This window comes from Carassius auratus, chromosome 21 (genome assembly GCF_003368295.1).
Source record: "Carassius auratus strain Wakin chromosome 21, ASM336829v1, whole genome shotgun sequence".
NCBI lineage: Eukaryota > Metazoa > Chordata > Actinopteri > Cypriniformes > Cyprinidae > Carassius > Carassius auratus.
The window spans coordinates 17781615-17797268 of record NC_039263.1 but is presented as its reverse complement, the minus strand read 5'-3'; the positions used below and the strand labels follow the sequence as shown (position 1 = coordinate 17797268).

The 15654-nt window shown below is 36.8% G+C and overlaps 1 protein-coding gene across 1 annotated transcript; it reads right to left on the bottom strand.

The window, feature by feature from the left end:
- Window positions 1-4226: 4226 nt before the first annotated feature.
- Window positions 4227-14375, bottom strand: LOC113038761 (LIM/homeobox protein Lhx5-like). Its single transcript, XM_026196401.1, has 5 exons — window positions 13954-14375; window positions 11619-11842; window positions 9156-9433; window positions 6117-6282; window positions 4227-5177 (listed from the first exon to the last, which is right to left on the bottom strand). Exons 1-5 carry the CDS (start codon window positions 14124-14126, stop codon window positions 4813-4815), a joined length of 1206 nt encoding a protein of 401 aa, XP_026052186.1. The 5' UTR covers window positions 14127-14375; the 3' UTR covers window positions 4227-4812.
- Window positions 14376-15654: the final 1279 nt, after the last annotated feature.

Genomic DNA, 15654 nt, shown 5'->3' with positions numbered 1-15654 from the left:
TTTATGGTCCTGGCTGATTAAGCTTGGCACTGTCAGGAGTGGGTTTGTGTGTGTAATTAATGATGTGTCTCCTGCTCTCTCCCATGGTAAAGGCTAATAGGATTTCCCGGCCCCAGGCTACAGCGAGGAGAGTCTGGGCGCATGAGGAAGTGTTTAGGAGAGGAGAGGGGAGGCAGATTGTGAGAGGTGATAAGAGAGGTGACAACGCAGGAGGTTTGAGCAGGTGGGGGTGAGAGGTTACAGAGGATTCTGGATGGTTTGGCCACGCTTGAGCAGAGAATTTAGGCTGCTGTGGGGAAAGGAAAATGTGTTAAAACTGTAAAACCTCTGGAGAAAGAAAAAAACGTAATTTAACATGAAAAGGTATTTATTCAGCTATGTTTATATTATTGTGTAATGATGCATTACAGGGTATAAATATAGAGTATATTTTATATTTGCATCAATATTAAAAAAATAAAAATAAACATAATAGTATTCAAAAATTAAATCACTTTAAACTATTTATTATTAATAATAATACTATGTATTATTTATTTATATTTTATTTTTCTTGTTTCTTTTTTTTTTACAAAATAATTCATTTAATAAAAAAGTATTTTAATTGTATTTTTATGTATTAAAATATTTACATATATTTAATTTTGAGTATAATACTAGTAAAATGCATAGTAGCAGCAACTTAACAGCTGAAATAATAGATAAACTGTAACCAGACACTTTTACAACCATTTAATATCACTATTGTATATACTATATGCACAGAATAGAAAACAGTGCTCTTAAAAAAAAAGCAACTCTTAAAATAGTTCTACCAAACAGGTTTATAATGTGCAATTGGGACATTTTGAGCTGAACTAAAAATACACAAGAACAAATCTAAATTGTAATTTTCCATCTGGAAAAACAAAGCCCACAATCAATAATTGATTGACAAATTTGTTTAAAGCAAAAACTAATTTGAATTGTTTTATTTCCTCAGCTATATTCAAGTTTGTTCGAATAAAACTTTACGATTGCGCTTAAACATTTGACCTTCAGAGAGTCTGAAATCAAAAAGAAAATTTGCAAATATAAATGTAATATCTAAAGAGAAACGAAAAGGTGATGAGAACAACCATAAAACCTAGGCTGAAGAGTAAGCAAACCGAAGTGAAGAGGGATGCTGAGAGGCTCTGCAGTGAAAGAGACTTTCTAGGGGGTTCCTGTGCTGTGGGGCTGATTGTGTGCCGGGTGGAAGGGGGCATTGTGGGATAGCACGGGAGGGAGAGAGGTGTGAGAGAACGAGCAGGTGATTTATAACAACAACAGAAGGCTTCTCTCCCCTCCACCACCTCCTCTTCCCTTTCACTGAAGCAAAACAAGGAAATCCATTACAAAAAGGCACGTGTGATAATGGACCTTGCTCTCTCTTTCTCTCTCTGTGTGTGTGTGTGCGCGCTCACAGAACCAAGACATCGGATATATTTGGGTAATAAAAGTGTAAAGATTTTTTCGGAGATGTAAAAGTGTGCCCATGAAGCTCCGGTTTGTATGTGTATATGGACACATTTTCAGTCCCCGAGCTCCTTGCCTTCTCGTCCTCACCTCCCGGAGATAAAGACCTCTATTCTACCTCGCCGAACGAGCGATGGTGCCGGCAGGCTCCAGGGAGCAAACAGAGAGAAGGAGGAGAAGTAAATAATACAGGGATATGGCAAGCAGTAATGGTATGGTGGCCCTGAAGACCACGTTCTCCACGGCAGGAGGGGCTGCATGCGGGATCTAGCCCGGCTCAGAGTCTCCCTCTGGGGGAGGAGATGGTGTGGAAGAGCCCGTGCCTGCTCCTCTCACATTACCCCTTATGTTAAAACCAGTCAGGGGGAAAATTGGGGGCCTGCGTGGTCCTCTGCAGGCCCACCTGAGCCCACTGAGACAAGGAATGGGGAAGGAGGGGGACCTACAAGTCTCTAAATGCATGAGTAATAAGAGTCATAACCTTGAAAACATGTTGGGCATGAAAGCAGATACATGTGAAATGCATGTTTGTTGTTTGAATGTGATGGCTGTCAACACCAATGTAAGAGAGAGAAAACTTTGCAGATAAGTTTGAATGGATTTACAGGAATGTATGAAAAATCAGACATTATATCCTCACTTTGGAAGCACCCATATGGGGCTTCAAGAATTTATTAATTGGATTTAAAAAAAAAAAAAATATATATATATATATATATATATATATATATATATATATATATATATATAATTTTTTTTTTTTTTTCTGGGACAATGTTTCAGGTTGTCCCCATCTCATGGCAGACCTAGCATCAGTATCAGCAGCTAAGATCTCTTTTTGTGTGTGTGTGTGTGTGTGTGTGTGTGTGTGTGTGTGTGTATGTGTATTTTTGTTTTGTTTAGTGGTATTTCTTTGTTGATTTGTTTGAAAGTTTGTCTTGTTATAATTTCTCTATGAATTTTTGTTTGATGTGTTTTGTTCAGTAACTTGACTGTTTTGTTTGGTGGTCTCTTAAGATTAATTTAGTACTGTGTGTTGTGACATTTGGTGAATTTTCCTTGGTGGTTTAGTTTGTTCAGTGATTTTGGCGATTCATCTTGTTTGGTCAGCTCATAGATTTGGTCAGCTCTTAGGTTTTTAGTTTTTGTTTTGTTTGTTTAGTGACGTCTGTGATTTGTTTTATTTTGTGTTATTTATTTTTGTTTGGTGGACTATGAGATTTATTTATTTTGTTATGTTAAATTGGTTGAATGCTGTGCTAAAAGACCTAGTAGTACTAAATTTGAAATTTATATTATTTGTGTTTATAAAATGTACTGATTAAATATTAAATTAGATAACTTTTTTTTACATAACAAATATCAGTTTCTTTTTTTGTTCATGTTAAATCATTTTTATTAACGGTAAAAAATAATAAATACAATTAAGTTTCAATGAACCTTTAATATGAGTGCTCATTTGGTTATGATAAATTTGAGATTTAACATTTTAACATGAAAAATTTGGTTTAACAACAATTGGCAAACAATGGGATGTCTTAAGAATTTAAATGAAATGTAACAGATTAGATACTATATATTTTGAGTACCTTGAATCCTTAAAACCTAAAAATTATAGTGTCAGTTTCTATATTCCTCTTTAGTGTAAATACTAGATAATTAAATACTTACAAAATTATGCCCCCCATGTCCAGGTGATGTTTGTCTAGACTATTGTTTTTCTACACTAGCCCATCAGATGGCGCTTGTTTTCAGTCTGGAGGCTGTTCAGGGTGCAGTGGTAAGTCACAGATGTTGCCTGTCCCGTCCTTTTGTTTCCCCCCATTGAGAAGAGAGACCTCAGCTGTTAAAGGAGATTCTTCATTATGGCTTCAGTGTTCTTTTGAAAATCATTTCCATTAAAAGATTTTTTTCAAAGCAAGGTACTAAAGCGAAGGTTAAATGAAGTTGAACAACGCACGGGCTCGTCAGGCGTTTCTGCGAGCTTCTCAGTGACAGATCACTGTGTGGGCAAAGGCCTCTATGTATAAGATGGGGGATGGGAGTGATTTGGGTTAGGCAGATGTCTCCATGTGCTGCAGGTGCATATGTTTGTTTTTAAGTGTGAATACTGAAGAGATAAAAAATCCATAGTTACTGATTTTGTCCTCTTTTGAAGTGGCAACTTCCTCTTGTGTGATGTCACGAAAGCTAGGGGTGATGTCATGGAACTTTAATTAATATACAAATTGTCATAGTTAAAATGCTAAACGCGTACTGACAAACTACTTCCTGAAACAACCAAAAGTTTATATGTATATGCAGCTTTAGGACATACTGAATGCTAAGCGTTATTGTGCATAAGGTGTTTTTAAACCCAACATCATTTAGGTCTCATAGTCAACATAATGTTTAGTTAACCCTTCTTTGCTGTGTGAGGGTCATTTTAACCCTGGTAGCTTTAACAGAGAGTTACAGCAACTTAACATCAATATTTCTGTGTAGAATTTAATATCACTTCTATTAGAAAATGCAATTAGCTTGTTGGTTATTTAAGGTTAGTTGTTGGACTGCAAATTGTCAGTTTGACCATAGTAGGGTTAACAGTTCTACTTCAACTAAAAATAACTTTTCCCCCTCTGAAACATGTAATCATTTTTGATTCAGTGAACTTAAGTCAAATTATGTATCAGATATTTGATTAGCACAAAGTGGGTTTTGGCAGGCATAGATTCATCAGAACACAGGTATACCGAGTGTTCATCGAAATGTTTAATGAAACAATTCAACAGTTAATGAATGAATGAACCAAATGTTACAAATGGACCAGTTGTAAGACAGAAAATAATAATATATATTTTTCTTCATTTGAACAAATTGAGTCTCAGAATCTCAGAAAAAGAAGAAACTAAAGCCAACGAAATGATGAAAATGGTGTTACCTTTAAGTACTAGCTGCTCGCTTCTGATCATCAAACGCATTTTGACAGCTTTTACTAATCAGTAAGTCAAAGCAGTAGAAAACCCCTTGGACGAACATCTGCGTTATTGTCGCAATCGTAATATTGAACTCAGGAAACCATATAAACGGAATCAAACCAATGTGATTGGTCAAGACCAACCTCTGACAATACACACCCTTTGACAGTAGAAACTAAACCGCAAGAAAAGGTCATTTGCATGATGTCTTTCCACCTTTCAGGTCCATATATTGGTTGTTCTGGTCCATGACCAGCCAATAAACCTTCCCTCAGTAACCTATAGCACTAAGGCAGACAAGTTTAGGGTGGAATTCCCTCTGGTGTCCATAGTTCAGAATCTTTCCCAGCTCTCTGTCCTACCAAACAGTGTTCTCCCCCAACTCTTGACCAGGATGAGACATGGGGCCGCTGTAACTGGTGTTGTTGACCAGGGGGAAGGATGGACTCGGACCACCTGTGAAGCCACCCTCCCCCTGTGGATTGGGATGGAGAGGTCCGGTCATGCCTGGCTCAGGACTGGGGGTATCTGCGTGGGAAATCATGTCCGTGAACCTTTGGTCATCTGAGGGATGGTGAGCGGAGACCGGGCCACCCTCCAGAGCTCCTGAACCCGAGCTGAGGAGGTAAGGTGACTCCGCTGGAGACTGTGCCTGTGAGGAAGGGGGTCCATGAGGGAAAAAATCGTAGTTGACCACTGGCCCGTAGTAGTCACCTTGGTATTCTGAAGAGAAAAACAGAGAAAAATTAGTAATGCTTCTGATATTTAAAAGAAAACATGCTTTTTAGCATACATTTTGGGGCTTAAGTAAGTACATTAAAAAATGGTATAGAAGCAGTTAGATTGCTATCCAATTTTACAAAGAATTAAAACAAACTGACAACACCTTGAATTACATGTTAAATTTTAAAGTAGAAAAACTGAAAGGGTATATTCTTGTAACACACTCCATTCTGTTTTGTTTACCATTTTAAAAAATAAGTATGAATGACATTTAATTAACTCCCAATGAGTAATACTTTTATTTGATTCCCAATTTCATGTTTTTCCTCATTCTCCAAGACAATGTGTCAGAATAGTTTGGCTACGACCAAATTTATTAGGAGAATGTAACAAAGACCGTGCTAATGAATGGAAAATACTCTAATGAAAGGTGAGGAAAGAGGATATAAATAAACGTGGAAATCGAGTGCAGAGGCATGTTTCTTCATTTTTACTCTCGTATCCATCCTCTCGCTCCATCATACCTTTGCGGTTGGCCTATATAATTAGTGCTACAGAAAGTCATTAACATTCCTCCCCAATTCCATTATTTTTTTTCCTGCAGTTGTGATACTTTAATGTGCTAATCAATCATCAAAAGACATTTTACTATAAAGAAACGCCACTTGCTCGCCGAGTGATAGATTCTGTGTTTTTTTGGATTCTGTGGTAAATCTTTAACACAAAACTTAATATAAATATAAAGTTAACAACTTCAAAAAGGGTGATTCTGAAGCACAAAGAGAAACTGCTTGTAAAAATCTTTGTGCTTTCAAGGTAAAAGGAAAGCCTTGAAGATACAGGGTATATGTGTGTGTGTGTGTGTGTGTGAAAGACAGCTCATGTAGTTTTGTGTAAATGTGTGTTTTGACAAAAAGAACATTCTTTGTGTTTATGTACCTCCATAGTAGCTGTATCCTCCAGGGCCCATTATGTCAGGGTCCTCTAGTCTTCCTCCCAGTGGCCTCATTCTGCGTGGTCCCCTGAAGAAAGCGTGTCTTCGAGCACCGAGAGCGCTGAGCTGCTTCATTCTACGTTCTTTAGACCGCCGATTTTGAAACCACACCTACAAGGCAAAGCCACAATTATACACCATGTAATTACAACAAAGAGGTAAGTGAGAGGAGATGCACCTCACATGTTTATACATTTCCCATTATTGTACAATTAGAAAACGGCTGATTTTCTACATTTGTCCAAGGTGACCTGTTGGTTTAGGTGAGTGGTGTGAGTAATAACACCACATAAAACAACTAAACAAGATGTTTACTTTCATCATGACTCGTCTTATGTTTTTGTTAGAGAGACTTTGTTTCTTCACAAAAGAACTTTGACCCTGTGACTTTTTTTTAAAAATTTTTTCGAAATATCTTCAAATCTTATGCAGCCTTGGAACGAAATGAAGTTGACTTTTTCTTATTTCATTAAATTTTTCCTTTAGGGTTGAACTTTTTTCATCCATTTCAGGAGGAAAATAATACTCATAGTGATGTACAAGCAACACTCCTGTCGATTTAATGGTAATAGCAGCACATCTGCTTGAAGAAACACTTAAACAACTTAATGAGGGAAATGAACAGCAAATTTTACTAGTCAGTGTTCATCTAAATAATGCCACTGTACTTTCTAAGCTTTGATATATATATATATATATATATATATATATATATATATATATATATATATATATATATATATATATATATATATATATATATAATAATTTGACCAAATTAACTAAATACCAAGAGGATAAATGCAGTATGTTTAGTATATTACGTTTATGTTTATATTTATGTTTATGTTTAGTACATTTACCAAAGTTAGCCTCCTTATGACCACCAAAATCACACACACTATAGGTGTGTGTGTGTATACATGCATGAACAAATGTTCTCTTGTTTCATGTTTATATTGCAGCTCAACCCATTAATGAAAGAAACTAACACCTAATAACTGATCCTGCCCGGTTTGTTAAATAAGTCTTGTCAGATTACCGAACTACAATGCAATAGACTGTCAAGATTTATATTCCTGCGAAAATTAATATGCTGGGATGATTTCACCAGTCCCTCATCTTAGTGCACGCACGCACGCACATAATTTCTGAGACACTGCGGTGCTGACAAGTATCGTTTGATCACGGCACCGCCAGCTCATTACAAATAGACCTGATATAACAGTGTGTGACTGATGCAATATCAGACTCATCACTGTCGAACATTGTTTCAATCTTTTAGTAAGAACAAGGCAATCTGACATACCACTGTGCTGGTGGAACTCAAATATAACCTTTTAGTCAAAAGAACCAGAGACGTGTGCTTCAACAAACACTGCGAGGGCCGTTTTTCACACTGTTGACATATAAACTGCTTACACAGGAACAAAGAGCAGAGGATGATGTGAAAATGTCTACCGTAAGATGACATTTTTATGCATGATGGTACAATGTAACACATTCATGCCTGAATCTGCATTGCCACTGCATAATATATGCTAACAACAGTTAGTCTGCTCTGGAGGCACAATCCTGCCATGTACGAAAGAGAAAAAGAGAGTGAGAGAGACTATATTAGAGAGACAAAACATGTTCTCTACCTAAAACCACTTAAGCATTCCTCTCCATGCTCAGCAAAGGCAACACCTGCTTATTGAGAACAATCGGCTAACTGTTTGGTACATTTTTATGGAAATGTTTTGCCTCCTCCTGAGTGAGCGTTGCTTAGGGATTACACACACATGCTGCCGAACCGGCATGGCTCCGGAGGGCTCCCCGCGCAGAGCGCAATCCACATTTAACACATAACAAATGAACGGGGACGTGTGGCAAAGGCTGTCTCCATTTTGGCTCAGAAGCAAAGCATTGAGCCTTGCTGGGATTCAGAGAGGGTTGCGATTTCTTGATGATGACAGTGAAACTTGAAGATGAGCTGTGTGCTTGAGTTCACAGATGTAACCCAGGATAACTTTAGTCATCAGAGATCAAGAATCAAGATCCTTTTACTAATTTACTTTTATATGGATTTCCTGATGATAAATCCGTTATATTTTTTTATTTATTTATATTCAAGTTATCCTTGTAATTAATATTTTGATGATTTATCAAAATTACTAAATGTTTCAGAATTAAATACTTTTATGCTTCACTGATAACTGGTGAAAACTCTCGTTCTCACTAATCGTGTTAACCTTTCCCTGAACTTTACAGCATGGTTGTGTTCGTCAGCCAACACCTTTTCAGTTAAACTTCACCTCTTCAATTATTTGAGCATTTTAAAAACCGAAAGTTCTTATAGTTAATGGAAACCTTTGGCTGTAACTGCTGTCAGAACAGATTGTCTTTCACATTCATATTTTCTCAGCAGGAACTGACAAGCATATCATGTGCCTGACATTGTCTTGCTACCTGATAAAAATCTGTTAACAACTTTAATTAACTGTTTTACAACTGAGAAAATCCCAGACGATATTTGTATTTTATCATAATTTATATGTACCAGAACATTACACCCCTACAAATATGACAAACCAAGTAAGTGTATTATATTTCTTTTATTAACTGGTGTACAATTCCTTTAGATGAACTTCCTGAACAATTTAAACCTGTCTCCCTTTTTCACTTTATATTTTGTAAGGTTTGTTGAGTAGGGCATGATCTTCAAATGTCAACCTTGTCAAACCAAGCTTTTGTACAATACAACTGATTAATTAAAACTTTGGAGAAATAGTCTACATTAAAAAAAATGTATTCTAATAGACACGTGACTGAGCTATATGACAGTAGTAGTACTCTTTAACTGTGTAAAATAAATGACCAAAATAATGAATTTAGTTTGTGGCGAATGCTTTCATTGTCTGACGGAAATGTAGATATAAAATGGCCTAGATAAAATCAAACTAAAAATGGCCTAAATAAATGAATGTGTCCAAATGTATTACCTGTATGACTCGCATGTTGAGGCCTGTCTCCTGCGCGAGCTGCTCGCGGATGTGTCGCGTGGGCTTCGGCGTCGCCACGAACGCGGCTTTCAGAGTCTCGAGCTGTTTGGCCTTGATGGTGGTGCGTGGGCCCCGCCGCTTCGTGCACGAGTTTTGCTCCTCGTTCTCGTTGTTGTTAGTGTCCTTATCTGAGGATGTGGAATTGTCCGTCTCCTTCGTGTCGTCCTGGATCGGATCCGGAAGATCGGGCGATAAACTCCGGTCCGTACATGATGACACTTGAGTATGACGAAGGACCAACGAGAAACATATTAGACTCATTGCAAAATATTTTAGTGTTTTAGTGTAATATACGATAACCATCCTCTTGAGATAGATCTCTAAGTAGTAGGCCTGTAAAAATGTGCATTGTCACATCTTATAATGTGTTTTGTGAATATATTAATGAGCGCTAAATGTTGGCCTACTGGGTTCTATAGACACTAATTTACACATTTCTAAACCGATTCAATTTGATAGGCCTGTAATATTACATTTTGGGTGTAAAAATTATTGTGAAACTGATTGTGGGTTTCACTCATGATCATCAAATATTCGGGCCCTCTTGCTTTAATATGACGGACCAAAAAAAAAAAAAAAAAAACGGTTCTAAACGTGAATCACTTCTGCAAAATATCGGAGGAATTAAGTCTGGTCGTCTCTTGGGACAGGCTGCTGTGCTTGATAACAGCTTGTCATTGTCTGAGAAGCGCGGATAGACGACTATACAGACGTTTATCTGACAAGAACGCATGGACTCAAGAGAATGAGTTATGGACACTTCTCCATAGATGGACAACACTAAACCCTCGTCTTGCAATATATAAAAATTGACTCTTTTTTTCAGGCCTGTATTTTCTTTTTTTTACTAGAATTATGAAACAAGTTATTCTTAAAAATACAAGAACGAGCTTAATTTAGCTCAAATGTAACTGTTTTTGCATGATCAATTAAAAAACAGGGATATTTCTCCTTATAGTGGCCTTGACTGTATATTCTGTTTTATTTATTTATTTTCTTGCAAATATGCATTTATACAAGTCATTCAAATCAAGATTACTGTAAAAAATAGCACGCCACAGTTTTCAAAAGACCATTTGTAGCGTTGATGAATCTGAGTGTTGTACGTCCCTTTTAAAGCTACTGGACGAAACACTCAGTCGCTGTTAAATTAATTGGACTAGCACTGACCCACAAGTGGAGGCGATAATGATGTCATCTTGTGTTGGGAAACAAACAGCCTGTCCATGATTCTGAACACTCGTGAGCATCACAGTCACGGGGACACGCGCAAATAGTGAACCAAACACACCTCTGAATCGGGCTAGTTGTTTTCTTTGAATGGGTTTTACATTAGAAAACAACACACAGGCTCGGTTAATGTGCATTTACATTATAGGAAAGATAGAGCACGTGATAATATTATATAATGATTAAACGACAAACAAACACGACACATTAAAATAGCCTATATACAAAAATAAAAAATAAAAATTGAAAATGTGTATGCCTATTGATTAATTTAAATGAAAAATTAAATTCGCTTTCCTGAATGTTAATAGGACGAATATATTCATTTTATGAAATATTAATATCTATATAAAATATATAATTGTCTGCATTCTCGTTGGTTAAAAACAAAAACAAAGGCCTACAGTTGTGTACAAAAATCTAAAATATGTTACTTAATGAATAATGTCATATGGTGCAACCATCAATTAAAAATGTCTAGCCTAAAATATTGTTATTGGACACTTAATCGTTAATCTCAAAAATTCTCGCTTCTTCATTCATTTTGAGTTTTAAGCATTTCACGTTATACATCAAAATTAATGTAATGATCTTGCCACAGTTATGATGGTCTAAAGGTGTTCTCTCTATTTTATAGATTTTATATGACATGACAACAAAATGGATTCCTGCATGCTGGTTATTCCATATTGACATCAATATAACTATTAATCAGGTTTTAATAATAATTGCTTCAATGCTTTTTAAAAAAACAATAACGACAGACAAATGACTAACTACTTGAGCTAAACTTATTTTTCAGAGATTTCTGACGTTTTTGCTTATACTTTATACAAAAAAATAAAATAAAAAAAATAGTAATCTAAATTAATTTCGAAACTTGAATCATGTTATTGAAGTCATTTTATATGAAATACAGTTTCAATGCAATTTTGAAATATTTTAATAGATTCAGGTAAAAAATGAGCGCAAAGTTATTGATCCATAATTCACACAACTGAGTCAGACTCTTTCAGAGAGATGGAAATCTTCTCCCTCTCTGTCTCTCTCTGTCTCTCTCTCTCTCTCTCTCTCTCTCTCTCTCTCTCTCTCTCTCTCTCTCTCTCTCTCACACACATACACACACAAACACAATCACACAATTAAACGCACAGCTCCAGTCGTCGTGCTCACCTGAGTTTAAATTGACCTCTTTGATAGCGCTCGCGCTCATGAAGTCCTCTTTACACACAAATTTGTTTTCGTCAATGACGTAGAGCTCCTCGCCCGTGGACAGCTGTTTGTTGCACACCATGCACGTGAAACAGTTCAGATGGAACACCTTGCTGCGCGCTCTTCTCACGAGGTCGCTGGGCGAAATGCCCTGCAAGCAGCCCGCGCATTTCGTACCAAAACGCCTGCAGAGGGACACAGAGATGAAATGCAGAAAAATATTAATATATATAATATTAAAAAAATATATATATTTATATATATATATATATATATATATACATACATACACACACACACACACACACACACACACACACACAAACACAATGTAAAGGATCATACTGAATGTCAAAAAAATTCTGCAATTTTTTTCCATTCAAAGTAATTGTATATCTTTCGTGTAGTATGTGCATGCAATAAGTAAATTGTCAATTTTGTATATCTTGAAAATTGTCATATTATGTCACTAACATTACTGCAATGCTGGTGGAGCACGCACACGATTTTCACTCACTGTGTCAGCTGACAGTGATTTGAAAAGTATTATTATGAGATAATAATGTAGGCTATATTTTTTCTAAATAATTCTAAATCGTTTATGTGGAAATAAATATATATATATATATATGTAATATTTATAACCGACATAAGCATGTTAATAAACCATGCCATAATTCTGAAGGAATTTGGCATTAGACTCAAGAAAAAGTCAGTGATATTGTGGGGTTAGACAAGATACCAAAACCTAAGGATTAAATAAACGCTAGTCAGTTCACCTGTAATATTAATAACTTGGCATGAGTGAGAGTTGTCGTTAAAATAAAAATGGAACTAAGTTTTTGTATTTATATACGCATCTACAAATACAAAACCTGAATTTCTTAGATTTATACATTCATCCTCTATGAATTGAGAGATAATTCGCCAATTACAGGTTGTTTTTCTTTTTTCTGATTTGTTCATCTGCGCCTACAGTTTTTATTTCCCTCGAAGCAGAGGGAGAAATAATACAGTCCGTGTAGTTTGTTCAGTACGTATTTCAATGACAATGAGACGAGAAAGACCAGGTATACAGGCCGGTCTTGGCTGTGAGGTACGCCAAGCGCACTACTCCCTTCTGTTTCTCCCCGCGGGTTTATTTTAACACTAATGTACTAACTCTTCCCCCATTTGTTATGGTATCGAGTCGCTCTCGCGCTTTTCAAATGCATCTCTCCCAGTGAAAGGCCATAACACTACTTACACAACAAATGGACGCATTACGGGTGATTACTGTTTCGCCCCACTAATGGCTTCACATTCAAGCGCAGAGCTGGATGGGCCCCATAGAACGAGATGGTCAAGGCCGTTTGGGATAACAATGGCACATATGAAAGCTTAAACACAGGATGACATTAAATAGCTCAGAGAAATGTAAACTAGAAGAAACCCTGACAGAACACATTTAGCGATATTAAGCACTAATATTAAGAAAATACTCGGCCTGTTCTGAGACTAAAACAATACCATTAAAGGTACGCAACACAAGTGTTTTGAAACAGACTTGTTTGGGTTCTAATCTTCTAGGAATTTAGTGCATATTTTATTGATGATTTATTTTTTATTTATTTAAATACATTTATTTTTGTTATGGAATTAGGCTAGACTGCTGTTTAGAATATTTCACCGAGACTAATAAAGTTATTTTTAAACCCTTATTTTATTAAATCGTTTCTGAATTATTAACCATACATTTAAATTATCTTGGCTATTTTAGTTATCAGTTTAGAGGTTAACTGGATTTAAATGATATATTTCCTGTGTGTTAAAAATAAATAATTGTCGCTGAAATTTTCGTTTATATTTCTGGATAAATGTGGAAAATAAAAACAAGTTTTGCAGTACGTTTTGTTCAGTAGTTATAATAGTTATCCAATATATGGCCTACCATGCAGGATTCTAATGCATAATAATAATGCGCAAAATAATCAAGTGTTTCTGGTTACAATTACTTTACTAACAGATATTTTTCCCACAATCGTGTGCACAAATGTCATCAAGAGGAATCCTCACGTCGAAAGCGTGTGAATACAATAAGCAATGAATGGCTCATCAATCAAAAGCTATTAATGAACGACGGAGGATCAAAGGTTTAACAGTACATTACACATTTTAGACAGGTTAATCCACAAAATGAGCCTCCTCCACATAAGAAGAAAACAAGGGTAGGTAAATCCTACACGACATTCTTCAAATGAGGATTAGTCCAGAAGTTTGACGAGGTGAGGCAGCCCAAACGCAAGCAGCTTCTTACCTGAAAAAGTCCATTTTGCAATAGAGCTTTCCGTCCCTGGAGAAACATTTCTCGGTCAGGTTGCAATTACACTCGCAGCACTGGACACACTTGGCGTGCCATGCGCGGTCGAGAACGTTCAAGAGGAACCGATCGAGAATGGGCCTCTCGCACCCCGCGCAGTGCACCATCATTCCGCCCTGGAGGGGACCGAGAGCCGACCTAGAGGTAAACACTCCGGACGTGATTGTTATGCATTATACCTGTGGGCATCCAGAAATCCACAGAATCAGAAAATAAATGTATTCGTTGCAGATAGTTTGCTAACAAAAAGGCTTCTCCAAGTTGTCCTCCTAGTTTGTTTCTGTGCCCTTGATCCACCTGCGTGTCCACTCACCTCACCGACACTTTTTGCATCACTCTGTTCCAGTTCGCGGGAGCCTCTCGCATCCGCGTTCAGGTTTTGATGACGTTTTCCTTGTACTTACGCCGCGGTGGCCAATCGCGGACACGTTGCCATGGCAACGGGTTTAAATATTGGTACTCTCAGATTCCTACCAAAGTTCTACCTTGGGTTTGGTAAAAACGTCTATAAAGGCTGAGGGTGGTAAAGCTAGGCTAATCATTTCTTCGACGTCCTATTTTTATCTTCTTACCGAATTTGGACTCGACCAGTAAAATCAGAAAATGTGTGCTATGTGTATTTATTTAGAAGGCTTGCGTATTTGGCCTCACCAGACTTGGATCTTGGACAGCACATTTGGACTAGAAAACGCTGTTCGATTTCTTCATAGACTTTTGAGATGGTTTTTATTAAGACGATAGTGACTCCATTTATTTCTGTGTCATTTATGCAGCATTTGAGACTTAAATCTAAATGGCAACCTCAAGGTAAATAATTGTTAGAATGATCGATAAATAGAGACAGATTTATAGACGTTAAGTTTGCACGTCTTTTGCATGATGTCTAAGGAAAATAAGTGTAGAAAATCCAAATAGACATCGCTGCGTCTTAATTCTGAAGGAGTGATCTGTGCGCGCGGTGGGGGATCCCGTTCTTTTCTCATGCATAAAGCTATTTACAGGGAAATTCACTGGATTAAGATACTGGCTCGCATCAATAGAGAGTACCGGATCGCCCAGCGGTTTGACAAAGTAGCCTCAAATCGAAAGGATTTTAAATATTTACCCAGGTAATCATTTTGTTAGCCGAGGAAATGCAAACATTACGTACACTCCAATTTATTCGAGTGCATTAGAGACTGAATTCACAAACTTCAGGAGCTTTTTATCATTAAGCGGAAAATACTTCCATATCATATAGACCTATTGTTAAAATGTAAACCTTTAATTTTTTTTTTTTTGCAGGTAGCTATACTGCTGCGTGTATGTCCACACGGAATTCCCTATTTCATCACTTAAAGTAAAACAACTAAAATATCAGCGTACGATTTATTTTTATTTTTATTATTAGGCAATTATATGATTGCCCACATTTGATTAAGCATTATCGTTACATATTGTGCAGTAATATCATTGCGGCCCATTGTCGGAGAGCTGTGTTTTCACGGTTTCTTAAAGCCAGACATGTCTGTTCACTGGAATAAATCCGGATCAGGTCACCCGTGGTCTGTCTACCTGCTTCCCTCTCTGTAAACAATAGCACGTAGTTTACAGTTGTGTTAGTGTATATGATTAGAACGCAAACACCTTAACCAACCC

Excerpts from the sequence above, each read along its gene's own strand:
- LOC113038761 (XM_026196401.1), bottom strand. The coding sequence starts at position 14,126 with ATGATGGTGCACTGCGCGGGGTGCGAGAGGCCCATTCTCGATCGGTTC. Across the intron at positions 11,843-13,953 it reads TGCAAAATGGACTTTTTCAG|GCGTTTTGGTACGAAATGCG; the intron begins GTAAGAAGCTGC and ends GTCCCTCTGCAG. Across the intron at positions 6,283-9,155 it reads TCAACATGCGAGTCATACAG|GTGTGGTTTCAAAATCGGCG; the intron begins GTAATACATTTG and ends TTTGCCTTGTAG.